The 23,520-nt window shown below is 43.7% G+C and overlaps 1 protein-coding gene across 2 annotated transcripts in view; it reads left to right on the forward strand.

Moving 5' to 3' along the window:
* The window catches only part of MAGI1 (membrane associated guanylate kinase, WW and PDZ domain containing 1), a 348,309-nt gene extending 326,734 nt beyond the window's left edge, over positions 1-21,575 (forward strand). Inside the window, exons 16-25 of one of the 2 annotated variants that reach the window (XM_026074919.1) lie at positions 1,613-1,704; positions 2,711-2,903; positions 5,850-6,143; positions 9,466-9,669; positions 15,100-15,190; positions 15,325-15,385; positions 16,366-16,509; positions 17,785-17,923; positions 19,878-19,966; positions 21,519-21,575. In XM_026074919.1, coding sequence (XP_025930704.1) covers positions 1,613-1,704; positions 2,711-2,903; positions 5,850-6,143; positions 9,466-9,669; positions 15,100-15,190; positions 15,325-15,385; positions 16,366-16,509; positions 17,785-17,923; positions 19,878-19,966; positions 21,519-21,575 — 1,364 coding nt within the window. Of the gene's footprint in view, positions 1-1,612; positions 1,705-2,710; positions 2,904-5,849; positions 6,144-9,465; positions 9,670-15,099; positions 15,191-15,324; positions 15,386-16,365; positions 16,510-17,784; positions 17,974-19,877; positions 19,967-21,518 lie in introns of those variants that run through there. The other variant, XM_026074920.1, reaches the window with a different exon arrangement.
* Positions 21,576-23,520: the final 1,945 nt, after the last annotated feature.

Raw genomic sequence — 23,520 nt, forward strand, 5'->3', positions numbered from 1 at the left:
TCCCAGGTCTTGAATTCATATTATATTTTAAGCCTATTGGTGAGTCATTGAAGAGAGAGCATCAGAGTCAGCCAGAAGTCTAAAGCTGAAAAGCACTAAATGGCCCAAACCTTGCACAGCAGACACTGGCAGTGTAAATCAGGGCCCCCTCTGACACTCACCGATGTCAGTGGAAGAAAACCAGTTATCTGCACAACAGTTTATCTGCTCATAGATATTGAAGACTAGCTCCTGTTTGATTGGAAGTGTTGCATCCTGTATCTGAGTATGCACTTATTTAAATTATATTTCTGGAAGATACAGTTTGGTTTCTTTACTAAAGATGCAGGCAGCTTACTTGTAAAGGAATGACTTTTTCTCTCATTAATTATAAATTTGGGGAGGAGATTATTACGAAATTAGTCAATGTTGTAGTTACTAACCAATAAATATTAAATGAACCTGAAGTTGTCTTCTGATATGATTTAATGTTAGCAATTAATTTTGCATTTTTAAAAGAGGGATGAAAGCAAGCATGAATAAGTTAATATAAAACATTTCTGTTCAACTCCACTTCAAGGTTAGTACTTCACTGTATGTAATATTCATTGTAAAAATCTTGCTCGTGTTCCATACTAATGAGTAGGTAAGGTCGTCTTTTTTGTTTCCAGCTGTTTTTGTCTGTTCAGTGGTTTTACAAAGCCCATACATGAACAAGCGAAAATCAGGAGAGCTGCGTTGTTTTCAGTGAACCCTGGTTTACACCAGTTGGGGGTCCGTCCCACAGTTATTTAAAGCAGTGTCGATAGACAGACAGTAAACTATGCTCATGAAAGTTAATTAAATAGTAGAAGTCATAACAAGTGGCTCTTTTGTCTCCCATGAAAGAGGAGGCAGCTGTATTGTTTCTGGCAGAGTGATTCTCTGTTGTACATATTCATTTATTGATAATTTGGAAGAGGCTCTTGCCCTGGATAGTGATGCTAGTATTGATGGAGATATTACAGTAAGAAACAAATGGAAAGGCACAATTAGGCACCTAGTAGAAAGAAGAAAACATTGGAAAACTATTAGTAGTAATCTAAATCATAACCCTTTACTACTTAAATCTATGAATGTTTTTAATTATGTCTAAAAGTTCAAAACCTCCTAATTTAAAGAATAAAATTGTGTGATGGATCCCTCCACAAGTCAATCAACCACTGTTGCCTGCAGTAAAACCCTCACAGGAGGAACAAGTGGTTTTCGGTGGCTTTTTCTTCGTTTTGGCGACCAGGAGCAGGCAAGGCATCCCAGCACAGTGCCGAGAGGGCGACAGCGGAGATGGTGTCAGAGGGAGGATCGGGCCGTAGCAGCGAAGGTTCGGGAGCCGGGTTCGCACCCCGGTTGCAGAGAGCCCACCCGGCTCTGCAGTCTGCAGAGCAAAGCCAGGGAAATGAGAAATTTTTCTTGATGTGCATATTCRCAGTGGCTGCAGCAAGCCTCTTTTCAGAACGCGCGAGAATGTGCTTTGAGCAGCCGTGAAGTGGGATGGCTTTCATGCGAAGTTCCCCTCAACACAGAAGTGCTGATTTGGGTAATGAAGCTGTGCTTTTCCAATTAAAAATGTTAATTTTTCCTTCTTTCCCTTCAGTTCCAGATTATCAAGAGCAGGATATCTTTCTATGGAGAAAGGAAACCGGTTTTGGATTTAGGATTCTTGGTGGAAATGAGCCTGGAGAACCTGTGAGTACATCTGAAAGGGGGCTTGTTTTAACTCATGACGTCTTCCYGAATCAGTGCAGTAACATGTGCAGATGTGCCATTCCACACAGCAGCATCTATGTTAAAATAATCACTTGGCTACGAATTTACACTCTGCAACTCCTCCCCCCCCCCCCAAAAAAAAAGAACAAAACCCCCATGTTTGAAATGGTTTTGACATCACTTGCTACTGCCTGTTTTTGTGATAGCCCAAATKAAAACATATAGGTCTGAATTTTTCCAGGCACAGATGTCCTGGTCATGTTTGCAGACAGTTTCCACTGTTTGACTTTAGAGTAGTTTGSGGGGGTTTTTTGTTCGATTTCCTTCCTTGAATTCACTTAACTTCTTAACCAGAAGTCCGATGCCTGTGAAGGTGTCAGGCTAAAAGCACGTAGTCTTTTATGCGCTGTACARGTCAAAGCTAGATAGTAGCAGCATAAACTTCCACACATTTCCCTGCCAAAATGCTTTTACCCATTTATGGAAAGAGATGACATGAATTCCTTTCATGCTGGAATAACTCCACTGAACTCCCTGAAGATAAACCAAAGCCGACTTGGTGGACAGGGGGATGATATTGAATTTGGAAACCCTAGGGGCACCTGAAAGGATAACTCAATCTCAGCATCCCTGATAACACTCACGGTGCTTTTAACCATCTTCCGCTCTTTCTGGTCACTGTCTGCTTCAACACATTTCCCAAGGCTGGCTGTCGTTCGAGGGAGTGGACTGCCTAAAGAAACGAAATGTTGGTATTTTTATTACAATTTTCATGATATGGGCAGTGTCCCGGGCTATACACACGTGGAGCTGCTTCCAGAGGAGCACATCAACTAAACAGCAGACATTTGTTAGTGGTTTATGGTCGCTACTGAATTGGATCTAAATATCAGCCCCCTTGTTTCCAGATGCCTGTTGAGCATATTCTCATTTATCTTCCCCCCCCCCCTTTATTTCCTTTCTTCTGTTTGTGCTAATTCAACAGATTTACATCGGTCACATTGTACCGCTGGGTGCTGCGGATGCGGACGGCCGTCTGAGATCGGGCGATGAGCTCATCTGTGTGGATGGGACACCCGTTGTCGGAAAATCGCACCAGCTTGTCGTCCAGCTTATGCAACAGGCAGCCAAGCAAGGTCATGTCAATCTRACCGTAAGGCGCAAAGTAGTTTACACAGGTAGGCTGCAGTGTCACGTGGCGGACATAGATTTTCTTGCCAGTCCCCATCTGTTCAGCAAATGGTTTAAAGCACAAGAGCTCCTCCTTGTAATACTGGCAAAACTCAGGGGATATCAGGTTATCCTTTCTCTTTTGGCAATTTTCAGCTTTTTTCCTTCTTGGTCAAATATGTTTCAAATATTTTGTTTCTAGTCAAGACTCTCTTTTATCTCAGTTGTCTTCTTCAGTCCTTGCGAACGTTTCCGGTAGAGTGGGGAACCGTTTAATTGCGACGTGTCATTTTCTTTTGGACCTCTGCAAGAACAGACTTTGTGCTTGCCCGTGTCTTGCATTTTCTTCCCAAAATACCTATGCTGCCTGATAGTCATCCTTAAACTGGAGCGAGGGAAAAGATGCTGAAGAGTCCACAGGAGGGGAGGCAAGGGGAAAGAGAAAGAGAGAGTCAAAGAGTGTTTAAGTGTCCCAAGCACAAGAGAAACTTCACTTGGGTTTGTACAATGTGCACCACTAAAGTCAACTAACTGCAGGATACGAAGCTGTAGGAAAGCAAGTGTCATTGGTTCTGGTGGTGCAGGGACTGCGTGGTGGTTGTACTATATGGGTTTCTCTATATAGTGCACACACTGCAAAAGAAGAGTGAACAGCCTAAATGGACAAGAAGGAAGCTGGCAGAAAGATAAAGGTGCAGAGAGGAGAAGTGTCACTCCATGGTGGTGCCACCCCAACTGGTGACGCAAAAATGCCCTGATAGCAGAGCAAATGAGGATGTGAGTTTGAGCTTTCTAAATGACACATGACTTATGTATAGTATTGGAAAGTAGCTTTGGGATGTTGCCTCTTGTCGGTCAGTTTAGGGGGCTTGAGTCTGGGACTTCGGCTTAGCCCTCTCGTCCAACAAGAAAGGACGTGAGATAGTTGTTCAGGTTTAGGCATCAACAGAAAAATGGACAGCAATGTACCTCAAGCTTAAAGAGCATCAAAATAACATTTGTGTTGAAAATTAGGCCCACAGTGGAAGTTATGACTAGAACAGTACCTCTGAAATAGCTCCAGGGCTGGGCTCCTTCCACACAACATAAAGCAAAYGTTCACTTATTTCTTTCATTCTTCCCATTGTGGATTAAATGCTGGGTTATGTCTTTGCTGTAATAGCAGAGGAGCATCAGAGGAGCATCCTGGTGGTTTTGTCATTCCTGTCAGAGCTGCCAGTGTGAGAGCAGTTCTGTAGAGATGGGGTTTGGTAGGAAAGGAAGAGCAGCTGAATTTTTGGTGATATTTTTGTGCATGGATTTTCTTTCTGGTTTTACAACCTCTAGGCTGGAAATTATCATAAAAAGGTTTAGATGCATGAGATCTTGGTATAAACCCTTGAAATTCAAGGGCTTGTAACTCCAAACTGAGCTATTTCAGAATCATTTCAAATGTGGACAGTTATTCTGGGATAAATTACTCATTTTGTATATAAGTCCAGACAGGTAATCTTTTTCAAGAACATTTTAAAATTCTGTTCCTTTGGACCATGAGTTTGCAGGTTTCGATTTTGTATTTGGCTCCGTTGCTTTTAAGATCTTCAGCCTAATCTTGATTCATCAGACAAATTGGAGAAATGACCTGATTAACAGAGACAGACATTCAATAGGACAAGTGCAATATGCTGCTTTTAGCTGCACAAATGGACTGTGGGGACCTGGCTGGGTAACAAGAAGTGGAGATTATTGTGGGCCACAAGCTTTACCTGAGCTACCCTCTGGTAAAGAAAAACATTGCTGGGATGCAGGCAGGGAGTAACTCTCCTGATTCCCAGCAGTGAAGATGGCTCAGCTGCAATATGGTCCAGCACTTCACGAAAGACGTGTTTGAGTTGGAGAGGGCCCAACTGGAGGGATTCCAGAGGACCAGTGAGAATAAGGAGAGCTCTAGAAAACATGGTCTGCAAGGAAATATTGAACAAATTGGGATTGTTTAGCCTAAAGCAGAGAAGGGGGAGGAGGTGTTAAACTCCCCAAGACTATAAGAGGCTGCCGCAAAGAGGAAGGGAATAATATGTTCTCCATATGCCTGCTAGATAGAACTAGAAATAATGGCCTTATGTTGCAGCGGGGAAGATTCAAGTTAGATATTACAACCAATAGATTGCCTGGGGAGATATTTAACAGCAGATTAGACAAACATCTGTCAGGACTGACAGTAAGTATAGTTGGCCCTGACTCGAACAGAGTGCGGACTAGACAGTTTTTTTGATTTCTTCAAGCCTTGTGGTAGCTGATTAGATTTAATACTAATACCATGTCCAACCTCAGTTGCTGTTAAACAGTTGTGATAATGTTTAAAGGCTCCCCCCAAACTGTGCGAGACTGTACAGGTGATAGTAGCTGGTTCTTTTGTCCAGAAAAGCTTAGTTTGCAAGTGCCTTTGCTATAATATGGGTAGTTATTATTACTCTTCAGAATAGATCGTGTTAATCAAAGGCAATCAGTGCTACCCAACTGATAGCATTAAGTTGAATAATACACAGGTGTTGAGTGGTGGATAATTAGTATTGCTGCGTCCGCCTGCACATACACGCAGTTGCGCATATGTAACTAAAGCAGGGATGTGATATTTAAAAGAGCCACAATGAACTAATGTAATCGAGGTTTAAAATGCCATGGAGTATCCAGGCACCCAGTACTGCACTGGTCTTAACTGTATTGCTGTGACAGTTGCGGCAGTGAACGGCTTTGGTTGTGTGCGCTGTATGCCGCAGAGGACATGCATGTGTGGTCCGTGGTGTCACCCAACAGAGCTGTCGGTTGGGATGTCCGAGGGGATAGAGAGCCCTTTCTCATTCTGATCCTGATTTATAGATTAAAGCCGGTGATCGCTTTTTTTCCTGGCACGCAGCACTTTTCAAGCATGAAATGTCACAGGCTGCTCAGAGGGCACGTGCTTTTTCCTTCCCTAGTTCCCAAGGCAGAGAACGAAGTCCCGTCTCCGGCCTCCTCCCACCACAGCAGCAACCAGCCGGCCTCGCTGACGGAGGAGAAGCGGACCCCGCAGGGCAGCCAGAACTCCCTGAACACCGTCAGCTCGGGCAGCGGCAGCACCAGCGGCATCGGCAGCGGCGGTGGCGGCGGCAGCGGCGTCGTCAGCACCGTGGTCCAGCCCTACGACGTGGAGATCCGCCGTGGCGAAAACGAAGGCTTCGGCTTCGTCATCGTGTCTTCAGTGAGCCGGCCGGAGGCAGGGACGACATTTGGTAAGTCTCGGGATTTGGCCGAGCGCCTCGAAGGAGACGCGGGGTAGAGCGCAGCAGYGCGAGGAGGCAGGCGAGGCTCTGTTTAATTACAGTTCAGGAGCGCACCCTAATTTCTGTAATTAATAGCTTAATCGGAGGTTGAGAGTTGGTAGGTGTTTGCCTCCTGGGTTTTGTTCAGCACCGAGTCAAAGAAGAACAAAACGAGAAACCTGAACCTGAGGAGCAAAATGCCACCACCGGCAATTCCGGATGCTGCCTGAACTCGCTGCGAGGTCCGCGGCCGCCCGGGCGAGCTGGATGCCCGCGGGGCTTTTGCTCTCAGGAGAGCAGCAAGGGATTCCCCCAAAGATGGTACGCTTGCTAATGCAGAAGGGGAGTCAGTGGAATGAATTATGTCTCCTGGTCCTGGAATGGAGCCAGTTGATTTAAAAGCAGTAATTCTTAAACTGATTAACTTTTCTTTGGCAGTCAAGGTTATTTTCCTGATCCTCATTATGGGGTGAGCATGCTGCTAGCTGGGAAGTTTTAATTAATAGTGCTTGCTGGTGAGACATACAGTGGAGAACACTTGAAAAAAAAAACAGGTCCATTCTTTGACCCTCACCACCTTCTGTCTCCCCTTCCCAAACGCTTTTCTTTAGAGCAGGGAAAAGCAAGAAGTTCATGCAACAGCACACTGTGTCCCGCCTTAWAAAAAGTGGTCACAGCTTCTTGCTGTAGACAGTCCCTTCTGCTAGGCAGACGTCCATTTCCAGGTGCAAAAGTGGTGTAGTGCTGTCTGCAGAGCAAATGAGCCGTGTGTTGAAAAGCACAAATAAGCTGGTTTTGCCGGTGTGCACAGCACAGCCCGCACTAGAGCAGAAATGTCATTGCAGGGGGGGAACCTGCTACAGCTGCCGTTTTCTTCCCTTCCCATCTCTTCCACAAGAGCCAGGGGCAGCGTCCGCTTTTACATCGTAGGGGAAAAAGAAGGTGCCCCCTCCCTCTCGGTCTGTGGCATGTGGAAAGGGTAGAGGGGGAGAAGAAAGACAGAGCGAGTGTCCTGGCCATCATCACGGTACCTCTCAGAGCAGAGCTGTGTTTTGCAGACAAAATACGTTGCAGTCTCCCCGTACAGCTTGCATGTTCCCAGAGCGCGCACGTGCATGTGGCAAAAAGTGACCTTTCCCGCTTTGTTCTAGACTTTTTCCTCTGAAATTTCCTGCCGTTGCCCATCGCCAGTGCCCTTACATTAGTAAAAGCACTAACAGCTACAGGGAGCATCAGCTCCTTTGTTGTTTACGTGAAATGAGCCGTTCCTAACACTGTTCTGGGCAGTCATAGCAGTACAGATTTCAAAGGAAGAAATATGTAGTGTAGATTCAGTGCATCAAACTCTGTCAGTTCTCCGTAGCTAGACCACCTTGCACTGTCCTCATTCCTGGAAACTGCTCTTCCAGAATAGGTATTTTGGTGCCAGCACGCAACAGCATACTGCGATATTGATTAAACTGAACTCAGTCTAAATTGGAGAGAGATTTCATTTTCTGAAAGCATTTGATAATGTGGGTAAATAATTTTTACTGTATGAGGAACATGCTTTAACTGTTCCCTGCAAAGAAACTTTGACGTGAGGTTGTAAAGAGTTGTGTTTGCTTTAGCCCAAGATACTAGCTAACTGGAAGCTATCTGTGCAGGGGTTCCTCCTGGAGATCTGTTGATCTGTGACTGTTTTTCCTTTAAGTGTTTTCAAGCGTATACAACTTTTTACTAAACCTCTGCATGATATGCATTCCCTCTGCTCTGTGGTGCTTGCTTTGTACCTGCTTTGTAGTTTTTTCTTTCATAGGTAGTATTTAGAGATGGGCCAGACTGCTTCTAAACCCCACCTTGGTCACCTTGGTATGGACTTAGTCATCTGCGTCCAGTGAATTGGACAGAGTAGAAACTCGTTTCAGATGCCCTCAAAACAGCTCTGAACTGGATGGGTCATTGTATTACCGGAAAGAGAAACTTCCTAATGTCAGAGTAAAAGAAAAAAAAAAATCTCTCACCATCTGTGATTAATATTAACGCTTTCTGCTGGTTTTCATTGTGTCTTTCCAATTCTGTTCTGTCACCTCATATTCCTTTTCTTAGCCTTTTCTTCTTTATGGTCTTCTTGGTATTGATATGCATGCAGCAGTGTATATCTCTAAAACTACTAGTCAAATAAAAGATAACAGCACAAATGGGAAAGTGCATCTTGAGGGTGAATGTATTGCGGATGTGAGGTGTGAGATGACCACTCCGCAAATCTCATGCTTCTCATCACGTGCTGTGCGCTAAGGGCCCCTTGCCCATGTAGGGAAGCCCTATGAAAACCCAGTGGATTCATCTGACTTCAGTTCTGTACGTCCTGCATCCCAGTTCTGCATGTTGTTGAAGACCCTCTGACAAGCAATCRCGTGGGACAGGAGGGGAGTTTTGTCTCTGAAACACATTCATCCTTAAGTGCTCTCGCTGTGTCTGTTAGACACCTCAACCGTTTTGTGTGTGGTTTTAGAGGTATTTAAATCAAGTGGTCCTTGCTCCTTCCCTGCTCCCATCCCTGTGCCATCTAAGATCATAAAAGGGGAAGGGTAAATGCAGCTGCGAGGTGGAGGACTGCACCAAGCCGGTTGGCTTTGTCAGTCTTGGCCCATCTGTAATGGTCCCGTCCCCTACCTGGCAGTTTCTTTATTCCCGATGGAAAAAAAGAATTTCATACTGCTTCCCCATGCAACACTGATCGATTGGGTCTCCATGGTAGAAAGGGAGTCGTGCTCCCTCCTAGGCCTAGAATGATTGTATCTTTCTAAATTGAGAAAGAACAAAACATTGGCAGMAGCTTGAACAGAGGTTGACTTAGAGGAAGACTAGAGATGTTGACACTGATGTAATCTTGGAGGAGGAAGATTGTGTTTTCTACTAGCAGTTTCCATTTTTCTGGTTCAAAAATAAAATCAGGATTTGGATTGTTATGGGGCTGCTGAGTGCAGTTGTAGGTTATAAAAATGTCACTGTTTATTAACAGAAATCAAGAGTGTGGGAGGGGTTAATGGATTAACAAAATACTTTTTTTGTAAAAGAAGTAGAGTATTGTGCACTCATACTAGTTGATTGCCAATGTTTTGAACACTGGCAGCAAAGCTATCCTATAATAACTTTTGCTTGATGCATTAATTAATTAACCCTTAACCTTCTCTTTCCCTTTTCAACCCTTTTTCTCCTTTTCCCCTTCACCATATTCCCACGTATGTAAACAATTAAAAACAAACCAAAMCAAAACAAAACAAAAACAATCCCCAAACCAATACAAAAGCGGGAAATGCATGTGTGGCCATGCCTCACAAAATAGGTCGGATAATTGAAGGGAGTCCCGCAGACCGCTGTGGCAAGCTGAAAGTAGGCGACCGGATCTTGGCCGTGAATGGATGTTCCATCACCAACAAGTCGCATTCAGACATCGTCAACCTAATTAAGGAGGCGGGAAACACCGTTACTCTGCGCATCATTCCAGGAGATGGTAAAGTATACGTTCCCTGCTATCTTACCTGAGCACCCATTCCTTTTTTCCTGAGCTTTTTGTGTCAGTCGGAGCTGTAGTCTTGGAGGACCCCATTCCCACCCCCACCCCCCCCCGCTTTGGGAATTAGCAGCGAAGGGGGTTGTATTTTTCTTTTTGTTTTCTATAGGACATTCCCTTTTTAAACAGGGGGATGCTGATTAACTGTTAAAAAAATTAAGATTCCATTCAATCTGTATTCCTACAAGCGTCTCCATAAAATGACCTTCTGTAAATTTGCGTATCTCAGTACTTTTGGATTGGATTCTTAGGTTAACAATGCATTAGATTATTTGGGAATTGTTGCATACTTAGTAATATGTGGGATCCCTGAAGCCTTATATGCACAAGCAGGCAACAGAGTAAAAGAGATCACAGAAAAGCATAAAGACGTCGTGTTTTAAGCTTCTGGAAAGGAAGATTTATCTTTATTCTGGATGTGTTGCTTTGGGAGTGATCTCAGCACGTTTTGAAATGACTTTGTCAAATGGCAATAGCTCTGGCGCTGCTTGCTCACTTGCAGCTGATAGTTGTAAGAGTTACCCCAGACAGGATCGTATTATTTTTGAACAGAAGGAATGCTCCAGACCTCTAATAGCATGCTGACAGTTGAGACTAGTTTCAGATCATTGAATCGGGTAATAAAAATAAGGATCTGCATTATCTATCAGTTGCCTGAAATTCATCCCTAGCTATGTTGCCAAATAGGAACAGAGCATAAATATATGAAAAAATATCTGTAGCAGAATTAAAAACGCTGTAGTTCTAAATTCTAAATATTTCATTTGTTCTTTGTCCTTTTCTGCCATAGAGAGGTCAGTGGTGGGAGCTTGTCTGGCAGAAATTCTCTTATATTGCTCTCTCCTTTTTTAGGCTGAATCCATGGGTATAAGATTTGATGGCTCAGATGCAGTGTGAATTTTTTAGACTTGTACAGGACATTTGCAGTCCAGAAAATTGAATTAAATGTAGAAAAAGTATGATCTAGTTTGAAAGACAGATTAAGAAAGTGGGACTGAACTGAGGAAGATGTTCTCCCACAATGAAAACCCTTGGAAGGAGACCTTTGCATTCTGCAGCCTGATAGCAAACGTTTTGCTGTCACTCCATATATATGAACCAGTGTTAACACTTAACACTCCGGAAGAGCTAGAGGGAAGTTATGACCTAGTATCTCTAAAGCAGGATGTAGAAGTTATGCAATGCGATTTGCGGTGAGAAACTCTCTGTAGGTCCCTAGTCTCTTACTTGCTACAACTGCTGCAATCTGAACCATTGTTTACCCCACAGAGCATGATTGTGCTATGGTTAGTTACAGGATAAAAATAGGCCAAGGCTAAAAATGATCCGATTATAAGTTATTTCTGTTTACAATGATCTGTTTTGCACGAGGGTTTTATTTTCCTGCTGTCTAACAGCTTCCGGGTCAAATGGTACCTGATCCAGTGCTGCTTCCAGCAAATTGAGTATTTATGAATAATGAAACGGCTGTGAATCAGGCTAATGTCTGAGCTGGCCTGTGTGCACCAATTTTGAAATACAAATTGGGAGAAGAATTGTTTATTACCCTCTTTTTTKGGGGGGGGGCATCTGATCAAAATGGAGGAAACTGAACCTTTGAATAAAAAGAAATAAATGCAAAAATACAAAAGAAATAATTTCTGAATTGTTTAAGAATGTTTAAGAGAGACGTAGCCTCCTGACATGAATGCTCAATGAGCCTTGTTCATACCAATATATGTACAAAATACCATGTTAAACTGCTTAGGTTGGAAGACATACCTGTAGTTGCGATGGATGTCGGGCATTCCTAGCGAAGGGGTAGGCAGCTGAAAAGTTGTAGTTTAAGGAGTCAACCCTATTCATCTAGCAATGCAGGATTTGAGTTACTGTYCCCTTGAAATTCAAAGCCAGTTTACCAAATTTATACCATATTACCTGCACTGAATTTCCAAAAGCCATATAAGACCAGACACTCCACACATTGCTGAGAAGTTTACTTAAAAACTGTGAGATTTAAGAAATTAATCTCAGTGTCTCAGGCTTTCTTTTTTTTTTTTTTTTTTGGTAAATCTAAGGACTCTTAAGAGAGTACTTGAAGGAAATAAGTAATATATTGGAAGCTAAACTTCTCAAATAATGATGAAACTAAGGCTCATCATGAGACTAACAATAAGCTCACATTGTTAATCTCTTCTAAAGTTATTAAAAATACCAACTTTTTGCTAGGTAATAGTCTTGCACCAACTCATTCTGACAGGCCACTGCAGGGGTGTATTTGCAATGAAATTACAATGGCTCAACGTGCTACCAGCTGATGCAGTGATACAGAGAGCCTAAAAATGAGGAGCTTAGATTAGGCACTTATCTGGTGTCTTAAGTATTCTAGGCAGAACAGGGCAATGAATAAATGAAATATTCAGGATGTAGAACCACAGCAACTGCGATTCTTCTGGAGATAGTTTTTCCTGTACTTGTGTTCTCTTCCTGTTCTGCATCGTGGCTGGCTTGTGTCTGCAAAAATTATGCAGAACTCCTGACTCATGGGATTGGGTGGGCTAAAGATAGACACAGCAGTGTCGTGGAGACACATCTGTACCAAAGATGTATTGCTGCTCTACTTGGTATTCTTAGCGTGACCTACTAAAGGTTAGGAATGTTGCGTTCTSTTTGAAGCCCATCTTCATCTCATCTCCAAATATTTGTGGAGGATTTCAGAGGCTCTTGTTCTGCATGAATACAGCACACTTAATGATGTTTTGAGGCTTTCTTATGTTGGAGGCACATTCCAGCATCAATGCATCTTTACAGAATACACAGAATTATGTCTTAAAATCCAAGGGTTTAACCACACACAGGGATATCTCCTTCTCGCACAGGCAAGCTGCAGGCAGCACGTCCTTCAAAAGGCATCTTTTGTACGTGTCTGCTCCGAGAGGTGCGGGCAGACCCAGGGGCTTCTCTTGCTCTCTGAGCTGCTGGACACAAGCCAGCTCTGATCTGAAGATGTTACAGCTCCATATGCTGAGGTTTTGGGCATGTTAACTTGGGCACAGCACTGCAGGCAAAGGAGCTGTGCTGTTGTTGAAACCATCTGTTTAAATGGTTCTTATTCTTCTTTTTCCCTTTTCCCGAGTTTCCCTTTACGTGCACTGGCTACAGAAAGGAAAAACCTTCACCTTATCAAGGTTTCTCCCCAAATAAAATAAATCCATGAAATAAAATAAGTTACCAGGATGAAATAAGCCTGTGACCAGCACCTTTTGTTGGTTCAGGCAAAAAAAATCCCATTTCTGCAAATTTATATTACAGCTGGACTCTGCTTAATAGTGGGAGTTTTCTCCATAGTTAATAAAATGAATTACCAGATGACAGGAGTATGTGAGGCAAGCAAGGGCAGGGTAGAAGACCTTGCAATTTTATACTGAAGAACCAGATGCAGTTTTTGTTGCTGTTGTCTGGTGCTGGTGGTTGGTGGTTTGTTTGTTTGTTTAAGTTGGGCTGGGACTAGATAAATTCAGTCAAGAAACAAGGTGCATTTTTTTTTTTCTTTTTTTTTTTAACCAGTGAGTTGTGTATTCAGCTTAGGTTTTGCTCTTGAGAAGTGGAGCACAGTCAGTATTTTGTAATTATTTGTGATCTGTGGACCTCTTCTAGATAGGGTAGGTACAGGTTCGAAGTGGGGATCTCCTGTGTGCATAACCGTTCCGCAGGGAGCACCTACCATTGCAGTGACTTTAACAGGGAATGCAGAGCTAAATGAATGGGGTGTTTCTACTGATTGTGGCTTCCCGAGTATTCCCCATCACCGTCCATATGGAACAAATGTAGTCATTCAGCATTTTGAATGGTTAAGCATATGCCACTGACTCTTCCTCTGAATGCAAACTTCTGTGCAAGGGGAATGGTGTTTTCAGGAACTGCTGGAGCAACACAGCAGTGGTAGATTCTTCCTCATTCAAATTCAGAATTTGAAACTCTCTGGTACTAATTTCAGCAGGTTTGGTACAATATGCATTTCTGGAAAATATGTTCAGTTCAATATGTGTGCGTTCCCGGTTTCCCCTCCAAAATGATATTGTTCAAGTTGGTCTATTGGCATTGGCGTGTTCTTAATTTTAGGCAGAGTTTTGGAAAAAAATTAGTACTGGGGTAACTCTGGCCTTACTGAAGTCTATGATAAAGCTCCAAAATGGCAGGAAGATCCTTTTGCCACACAGGAGCTGATATCCACTCTTCAGTCATGTCTACAGCAACTCCCTTCATGGTGCGGTGAAGCAGGAGCAGGGACCTCTCCTGGGAGCACGTCTTGCTGTGCACAGAGAAATTCAGTATTTGCACGGGCTCGCATCGAAAACCCTTGTGTATAGCTTTGAGTGCTCAAGCAGAAGCGGGTTGCATTTCAGAGAGATGTTTCAGTAAGTTTGGGTTTTAGCCACATTCAGTATCGCCCTGTGAAGTATTAAATAGAAGCCACATCCCAAGCCTACTGCAGATTGCAGTTTCTGATGGAGAAAGCACTGCTAAGTATATAATCCACAGAATATTTATTGCTGCTATAAAATTAATCCACCCAAGCTTCCATATTTGGACACTTCAATGATTGGAATTCATGTTGTTAAGCAACAGACAAAACATTCTTCAGCCCTTGCTTAGCAAATCGGGTTTTGTTCTGGATTTTTTTTTTTTTTTTTTTTTTGCTTTTTCCAAATTAGCGGCCTCAAGTTTTTCCTGAGATTAGTGAGAATGCTGATGAATTACTGGATACTGGAAAAAAATATATAATTTGCATAAAAATATAATAGTTACTTTATAAGTTTGACTCCCTGATCCATATAATTTTCAATGAGTAGCTGTGGTACTGTTTCTGGTGCACACATTTTTTCTCCTTAACTTTTACAGTGCTGATGGAGCTGGACATGGTGCCTTCACTAAAGTCATGTCTTTTTTGAGAGTGTAAGATACAACTGTAGCAGTTACGTGACAGTGTTTCCTAGCTGGTTAGAGGTGTTTACAAGTTTTTCTCTTACAAAGATCACAAAGAAGAAAATAAGATTACACGGTAATTTCGTATGTCTGATGACAGTTACTAGAAAAAGCTGGGCTGTGAGGAGTAGATCATGATAAGTTCCAATGTGCAACTCAAAAAGCCAATATTTCTCTGCAGTCAAGGTGGTGTACAGTTGTGTATACATAATTGCTATGACCTAGCTTAGACTTTATCCTTTTAATTGCTGGATTTAGGAAATTCGAGCCACTCTCAAGTTATTTAAAAAAAAAAAAACATAATGATGCTTTCCAGGGAAATGCCTTTGCAAAACCTGTTTTTTTTTTTTTTTTCAGTGAACAAGCCATGGTCTTCCCTCATAATAAAAAAAATTTATTTTACAGAATCCTCCAATGCTACTTTATTGACCAATGCAGAAAAAATTGCTACAATTACAACCACACATACTCCTCAGCAAATACCACAGGAGACCAGGTCAGATTATTTTCCTTGAGGAGAGCGTGTTGACGTGCTCTTCCTTTGGTTACTTCTTGATCTTCTTCACACCCCATGAGCTGTATTTTTCCTTTCTCCCTCTTCCTCTCTTTTTCTCTCATTCATTTCAGCAGGAACAACGCCAAACCAAAGCAGGAATCCCAGTTTGATTTCAAACCACCCCAAGCAGCTCAGGTAAGGAGCGCCTCTCTAATTGCTTTGTTTACCACAGACTATTACTTCCAATGTGCTTAAGGGCTGTGTTCAAATGTTTCCCAAGAAAATTCCTACTGGGAGGCTGGTCTGCATCAGTCTGTTTGGTGGAGAAAGAGGGATTTGCTGATTAGTTTCTTAATATGGGTTGCTGTTGTTTCAGCTGGCAAATGTTTCAAACAGTCTCATCAAGATTTAAAAAAAAAAGACAGCTAATGATTTTATAACAGTAATAATTTATGTGTTTGTTTATTGAAGTGTATATTTTGAGGGGGCTCTCCGGAAAGTACTTCGGTGTGCAAATGAGCAATTCAAAGGACAAAAAAGARCAAAACTTAACAAGGGGCAGTAACTGGAGTGCTCCAGCTTTTGCAGGCTGCATCTTGTTAGAGAGATTATCTCACTGTTAACTTTCCTTGCCTCTGGCCAGCCCAGAGCTAACCTCTTCCATTAGGGTCTTCAAAACGTCTCCACACTGACAGCAATTGTGCTGTGGAGCAAAACAACGTTTGTGCCTCCGAGCTTCCTGTAATGTAATGTATAGGGTGGTAACAGAAAGGAGATGCCAGCACCATGATATAGCTTCATCCAGGTTACCCTTAAGTATGTCAGTGAAGCCTGGCATGAGCTAACCACCCTCCAGAAGTACCTTTCTTTCTCCACTGGGCACAGGAGAGGCTACGTCCTGTGACYGAGGTGCCTAAAAATCTGTGGGATGTAGCCAGGCCCATTAATTCAATCAGCCCTTTGCAGCCCATCGTTGGCACTCCAAATTACAGGACAAGTCTGAGGAACCAGGGAATCCTAGTGTGTGTGTGTGACAACTCAACTGATTTTTCTTTTTTAATTACAAGTAAAAAAAAAAAAAAATTATGTTCACTGGTTGAATAATTTCAAAATGAGAAATAGAACAGCATTTAACTTTCTGTTGAACTGCACATATGTTGTCTTCCCTCCAGCAGGACCAAGATTTTTATACTGTTGAGCTGGAAAGAGGAGCCAAAGGGTTTGGCTTTAGCCTGCGAGGTGGCCGGGAGTATAATATGGATCTGTACGTGTTGCGGCTAGCTGAGGATGGTCCAGCTGAGAGATGTGGGAAGATGAGGGTATGCACAAAACAGATTTAAAAAAACCCACTTCTTTGCAGCAAGCTAACTTCCCTGCCTCTCTCCTATGGGCGCTCCTTCTGCTGTGCCAACTAAGAGGAAAATTAAATGATAACTGAAAGGAGCAGTAGTTCCTATTTACTTCTGTCAGCGGTTTTGGTCAGACTTTGTACAGAGTCTTTTAAAGCGTGTATGTGCTGGAAGACTTCACCCAATCCTTTCTCCAGACCCAGATTTCCAAATTCTAGTACATAAGCTGACGTTTTACGTCTAACAAAGACACGTGTGGCAATGAAAACATAATAGCCACAGCCTTTGCCAGCTGGGGAGCTGGAGCCGTGGGTAAAGACTCAAGGTATCCTCTCTGACTGCCTTTTTCAACTGTTGGGCAGAAGAGTAGTGAGGGACTATTCATCTATATTGACCAATGGTTTGCAAAATTATAGTGTAGTTTTTAATTAGTATTAACTGTTAACTTTGTCTTTCACATAATTTTGCATTAAGGGGTGATTATAAACCTTATAACAAGGACTGATGTTATTAAATGCCCACAAAAAAAGTAAATTGCTAAGTTTTATGTACTCCTTGCTCCTCCGATAGGGGATGCACAATAACTTTATAGTGTATATCTCTTCCTCTCCAGATATCATGTGAAGGGCATTTTCAAGATTCTTTTGCTAAGGGTAGATTTACAGGTCCAGAATTTTTGCTGATGGAAATAAATCAGGGCTGCTCTGTGGAAGCCAATGCTTTGACAAGCTCTTCCAAGTCCTGTTTTCCTATCCTGATAAATGATTGTATTTACAAAAGCAAGTTTACTGATCCATACCAGGTGTCTAAATCCAAGTGAGAAAAGGACCTGAAAAAACTACTTGAATATCCCAGTTAGCTGTAGAACGAACAACCACTTTTTCACTAAGGACTTTACGAATAATCAAACTAAAAAAAGGAAATAAATGTAACACCAGTTCAAACTAGGCATTAAGCAATGCAGGTAAAGCAAGGTGGGTTTTCAGAACGGYGGTGAAATACGCTGGTACCTGAAGGTATTCCCTGCCTGCTTCATGTCTCCCAGGCCTTGCACCCTGGTCTCCATGGCCAGACTCGTGGCCGGGGCAGGAGCTGTCCCTGGAAGGAGTCAGGCATACGTAGCCTCCCTGCAGCCATATTCTTCCTCCACCATTGCTGCGGCCATTCTCTACCTAAAATGCTCGTGGTGGCCCTCTTGGAGCCTCATTTCTAATCTTAGCCTCTTCTCTTTCCTTACATTGACAGATCGGTGATGAAATCTTGGAGATCAACGGGGAGACTACCAAGAACATGAAGCACGCTCGGGCCATAGAACTGATTAAAAATGGTGGCCGCAGGGTCCGCCTGTTTCTGAAACGTGGAGATGGCTCGGTCCCAGAATATGGTGGGTCAAACTATGAAAACATTCCTTTCTTCCCTGGCATCACTCCATGAATGATTTGTCTCAAGATCTGAAGCGGGGATTCTTTTTTATTTTCCTTTCTCACCAGTGTCTTACCAACCTTTGCAACATATGGTTAATTGCCTCGCTTGTGCTGAAATTTCTACACATTTCATCCTTTGCTTGCTTCCATGGACTTGGGGCGCAGTGTAAGGCAAGATCATCCTAGCAGTATTTTTGGTGATCAGAGAGGAAAACAAAACAAAAAAACTTATTGTCTTGTCCAGCCAAACAAGGAATGTCATTGAACTGTGCCAAACTGTTTCTCAGCGGCTGAATTGTGGTTTCAAATAGATCTCTACTTCTAATCAATGCAAAAACTGGGATCCTGAATTATTATTCTAAAGCAGTGGGTTTTTTGTTAGGCTTTTCTCTTAGTTCCTGTCTGTATCCATAGACATGAATGCCAAGATGGCTTATGGGATTTTTGCCTTCCCTTAATATTTATGTAAATATTTATAAAGTTATTTAAGAAAAAAGCTTTACTGCAAAAATATATTGATTTGGCCTCCCAAGCCCTTTTCTTCCCCCTTAAACTGTCTGCTGGTTTCAACTCGTTAATTTGTAAGGTCTGAAAAGGTGAGGAGGTTGTGAAAAGGTGCTCTCATGTCTGTCTTTGGGGAAACATTCAGCCTTTGTTTCTTACTGAGAATTGCATTAGAATTCCTTTTCTTCCCTCAGATATTGGATTGCTGGGTGGCCTACCTTAGCATTCTATTTAATATTATAATTATGTCTTATTTATTTGAGATAATTGTCAAATATTGTGCCCTCGATGGAGGGCTACTCCCAACCAAAGGTCTTTGAGGTTTCTGTAGAAACTGATGATTGAAGGGATGTCCTTTATACATTTCTCCTCTTATTTGGGTTATTTYTGTGTGAGTAGTTATGTGTTTATCACTCCATTTTCTAAAAACAAAGCAACAAGATCATTCTGCACAATTTATGAACTAGATTTTCTCTTAATTTACTGTACCACATTCGAGAGTTTCTGCTCATTCCGCTCATTATTTAACTTAAAATGACGAATTCAGAGTATAACCAACAAACAATTGAAGTATTTAACAATATAGAAAGGAAGCTGTGGGTTTACACTTCTGTAATATAAATAGCACACCAGAAGGTTCATTGATGGCACTGAATTTATGTAATGTTCTTTCTACTTTTGTCTTTTCCTATACTCCTTTGGATGTACAGTACTGTATCATATGCTAGACTTCATAAATATCCTGTAAATTAAGTGCTTCACATCTCAAAGCATATGTCTGTTGCACTGAGGATGAAAATCCAACACCAATTTTCTTTTGGCTAAGGATAAATCACTAAACATTGGCTTTCCAAGCAAGGATTTAATATAGAGGGGCTGCACTACTGTAAAGAGTATCCTTGTAACATTTGGGACTTCCTCTCCTCCGTTCTGTTCACTGCAGTCGCAAATGGTTACTCTAATAATGTTAAGTTCCAATATTTTTCTGACTTGATTGGAACGTGCTTCTCTATGAGGCTGTATATTTTTGTAATGAGTTTTGTACTTATTTTTAATGTTGTGGTCTCTGGTGGACTTTATTTTTCGTCGTTGTTTGATTGTTAATGTTTTTTCTATGACATTCTGTGTCGCTGTTCCAGCTGTCTTTTAGAATGGGTGCTCTCGTTGTCTGGGTTATTGAATCACCTCCTAGATGTCTCGTTATGTCACTATAATAACAACTGCTGTCTTTGCAGCCTTATATTTGGGTGAAGCCTAGACAATCTGACTGGAAAAATAAACTTTCTTTATTCTAAGATAAAATATGAAGATTTTTCTTTCTTTCACCTTTATTATAGGGAAATCTAAATTTTCTACTTTTCTCTTTCTCTTTCTCTTACTTTTCTTGGTGCTGGGCTCTTCCTTCCTCAGCGATGATACCTCCTAATATCGCTGCATGTATGAGAAATGACAAGCTCGGGGAGTCTTGCTTCTACCTTATGGGCCATAATCAAACTACGGTTTGTAGCTAAAATCAATACTAGGTGTTTTTGTGCTGTGGCCTAATTCCCTCACATTGCTTTCCGCTTCGCTATATTTTATATATGTCCAGCAATTCATTCCGAGCACCCTGCCTTCTTTGAATTGTAAGTACACCACCGGCCATGTGTGAGCCTTGCGCGGTAGCCAGGTTGCCACCAGCCAGGTGCTCAGAGCCGCGGGGGCCTCCATCCCGCTGGCTAACGAGTCGAAACGAGCTCCCGGGAGTCTCAGCGTGGGTTTCACCAGGGAGTCGCAAAAATGATGGCCTGGGCACGCGCTGGCACGTCCCAGCTCTGGGGGGAGAACGCAGCCCCCCAGGAGCAGCTTTAGGTCACRGCAGGAGAAGGGAGCATGAGGGAGAGGGGAAGGGAGAAATTCTGTCCCCAAAAAGTGCGGTTTGGGCTTTTCAGTCACCGGCGTCCAGGCAGCCCGTCTCAACGCGGGCGGCCGGGCGCGGAGCGAGCGGCTGCCGAGCTGCCCTGCAGGAGAGGCGATGGGAAAAAAACAGCAACAACAGAAAAAGACCAATAGCCACCTAAAAACCACACTCCGCATCTCCCATCCAGTCCGTGCAGCTACTTTAATGTTTGCCGTGTCTATAATGAATCATTCATAAACATCYGCTGCAGATAACGCGAGTAATTGTAGCTTAGCTGCGGTGCAGGGCTGGGCTCRGGGGTTTTCTTTTTCCCTTTCTCCACTTTGCGGTTTGTCTCGCGAAGGTAGCTCAGCTCCGTTTTACCTAAAATACCACCCGACAGTAACGAACTGGGAATTAGGTTCTGATCAAAGCCATCCTACATGTTCCAGTGTATCTCCATTGCTTTTGATATAACAAAATCATAACTCCTGTCATCGTTTGTTAAATCATTGTGGCAAAACCAAAAAATCTCTCGGAGGATTTTTTTTTTTTTTTAATATATATAACGTGGTAGAATTAAGCGAGATCAAGTAATGTCTTAATAGAATGGGAATTACACGATTTACAGCCTAATTATCGCACCTTTAAAATGCTATTTTACACAGTCAAAGCATAATAATTAATTAGATTTCCTGTACTTTTTCGTTATTTAAAGCGAGGCTTCCCGCACACRGAAGGCAATCCTTTCAAAAGGCTTAAAGAAAAAAATCTCTTCCTAAAGGCCCTTTTTTTATTGGAAACGATTAAAAAAAAAACAAAAAAAAGCCAACCACCCAAACTGCGGTCCCGATTTGTGTTTTCACCGGTGAGAATTTAGCGTAAGCGCAACACCGCGAGTTGGGCTCGGGGAAAACGCGGTGGCCCGCGGTGACGAGAGGAGGGTGCAGGCGACAGCGGCTCGACCCCCGCCCCGGCTAGCGAGCAGAGCGGCCCCGGCACTAACCCGCGACTCTCGCTCTTGGCAGTTGCCCCCAAATTAACAAGCCGCCGCCGCCGCCGCTTTGGCCGTTGTTTGCTTTTGTCACTAACGAAGCCCGAGGAGCGCTAGGGGGTGTCGCGGCCCCGCGGCAGGCCCCGGTACCAAACGCTCTGCTCTTGTTTTCTTGCAGACCCCAGCGGCGACCGGAGCAGTCCCGCCGCAGGTCCACAAAATGTACCGGAAATGAGGCCGGCGCCATCCGACCGACGGCAGCACCCATCATCGGAGTCCAGTTATCCACCAGACCTTCACAAATCATCACCACACGGGGACGGGCGGGCTTACGTTAGAGACCTGAAAGGCAGCAGAGAGGCTAGCAGACATCCCAACGAGCACCACACTTGGAACGGGACTTCTAAAAGCACCGGCGGCGCGCCGGGCAGGCGGAGCGAGGGGCGCCCCGAGCGGCTGGCGGCGGCGGCGGCCAACGGGCCCAAGCGGCGAGCGCCGGAGAAGCGGAGGGAAGGGACGAGGAGCGCCGACACCACGCTGGAGCGGCGGGAGCGGCCCGAGCGGAGGAGGGAGCCGTCGCCCGAGCGGCGGCAGCGGGAGCGCTCGCCGGCTCGCCGCCGGGACGGCTCGCCCGCCAGGCGCAGGAGGTCGCTGGAGAGGCTGTCGGAGCCCCGCAGGTCGCCGGAGCGGCGCGGGGACGCTTCGCTCGACCGCCGGGCCAAGTCGTCCGACCGGAGGAGGGAGAGGTCGCCCGCCRGCCGCCGGGAGAAGGACGAGCGGGGCTGGAAGCACGAGCCGAGCCGGCGGCAGCCCGCCGAGCCGCGGCGGCGGCCGCACAAGGAGTGCAGCACCGACCTCAGCATCTGAGGGGCCCCGCCGGGCCGGGCGCCGAAACCACCCTGCCTCCCTGCGAACGGCCGCAAACCTTTTATGCAGATGAAACCTTACGACGAGAGGAGAAAAAAAAAATAAATAAAAAAAATTACAAAGTGTTGTGCCTGATGTATAATATTAAAGAAAGTATTTTTCAGTGTATTCTTTTTTTTTTTTTTAATTACTTGCCAAATGTTTGGTCCTCAAGGATTATGAAATTTTGTTTCTACATTCTTTGTAGATTTCTTAAGAATAATTCCTTTATCGGGCTACTTCCCCCCCTCCCCGGTATAGTAAACGGGGGTAGCCAGTAACACAATATAGGTAAAGGATTTTATGACCAAGTTTGAGTAATCTGATCCAGACTGTTCTCTAGTGACTCACTGCTACACTGTATGTAGAAATTTTTTTAAGGGTTGGGGGTGGGGAYGGAAGAAAATTGTTCATCTCAGTAGGAATGGAGCGCTCCTGCTGAAGGAATTAAAAAAACAAAGAGAGCAAATGTTCCTAAAATTGCAAGAACTGTTTGAAGAGACTACTGTTTCAATGAAGGATATTTATAATAATAATAAATAATAATTAAATAAATAAAAAAAAACAAAAAACAAAACCCACACAGCACAAGATGATTTGCGATAAGGGATTTGTAGTTTGTTCCGCGAACAGTTCGTACTTTCAGGCCCCCTCTGCCGGACGCGCAGAGGCGGAAGGACTGGTCACCACCATGCCTGTGTCGCACCCTGCCGTAGACTGCTGATCTCATTAGCCTCAGCAACACTTAACGGTAGCTCGTTAAGGCAGCCACCGCGGCCCTGCTCATCTCCTAGCTGTACCTGGACAGGCGTCTGAGCGTGCACGGCACCGTCGTGTCCGCTTTGCGGCGAGGTGAGGGAGCGGGATCCTGGGACGCGGCGCGGCGGGGAGCGGGGTCCTCCCGCCTCGCAGCAGGCGCGTTCCTTCTGCTCAGGCCAAACCCGTGGGCTTCCCTTAGTTTGCCAAATTCCCAAACCCTCTCCTCTTCTCGCTCGATATTTAAGTTTCGTTTTGCTGGTTCATCCTTCCTGAGACAAAAGGAGTGCACTTGCTTAAWAAAAGGAGAAAAGGAAAAAAAAAAAAGACGTATCAAAGAAAAAACACAGGCAAAAAGAGGCAATCAGTGGGACGACCTGGTTGTAGAAGCCTAGCCGTACTGGTTACACGCTGTAAATTTGAATCTCAGAACAGCAGCGAGAGGAAAACCTGCAAGTTTCTAAGTTGTATTTTTAAATTTGCAAGTTGTGTGGTAGGTCTGCTGTGGTATTGGTATA

This window comes from Apteryx rowi, unplaced genomic scaffold, assembly GCF_003343035.1.
Source record: "Apteryx rowi isolate R43461 unplaced genomic scaffold, aptRow1 scaffold_4, whole genome shotgun sequence".
In the NCBI taxonomy this organism is placed as follows: Eukaryota; Metazoa; Chordata; class Aves; order Apterygiformes; family Apterygidae; genus Apteryx; species Apteryx rowi.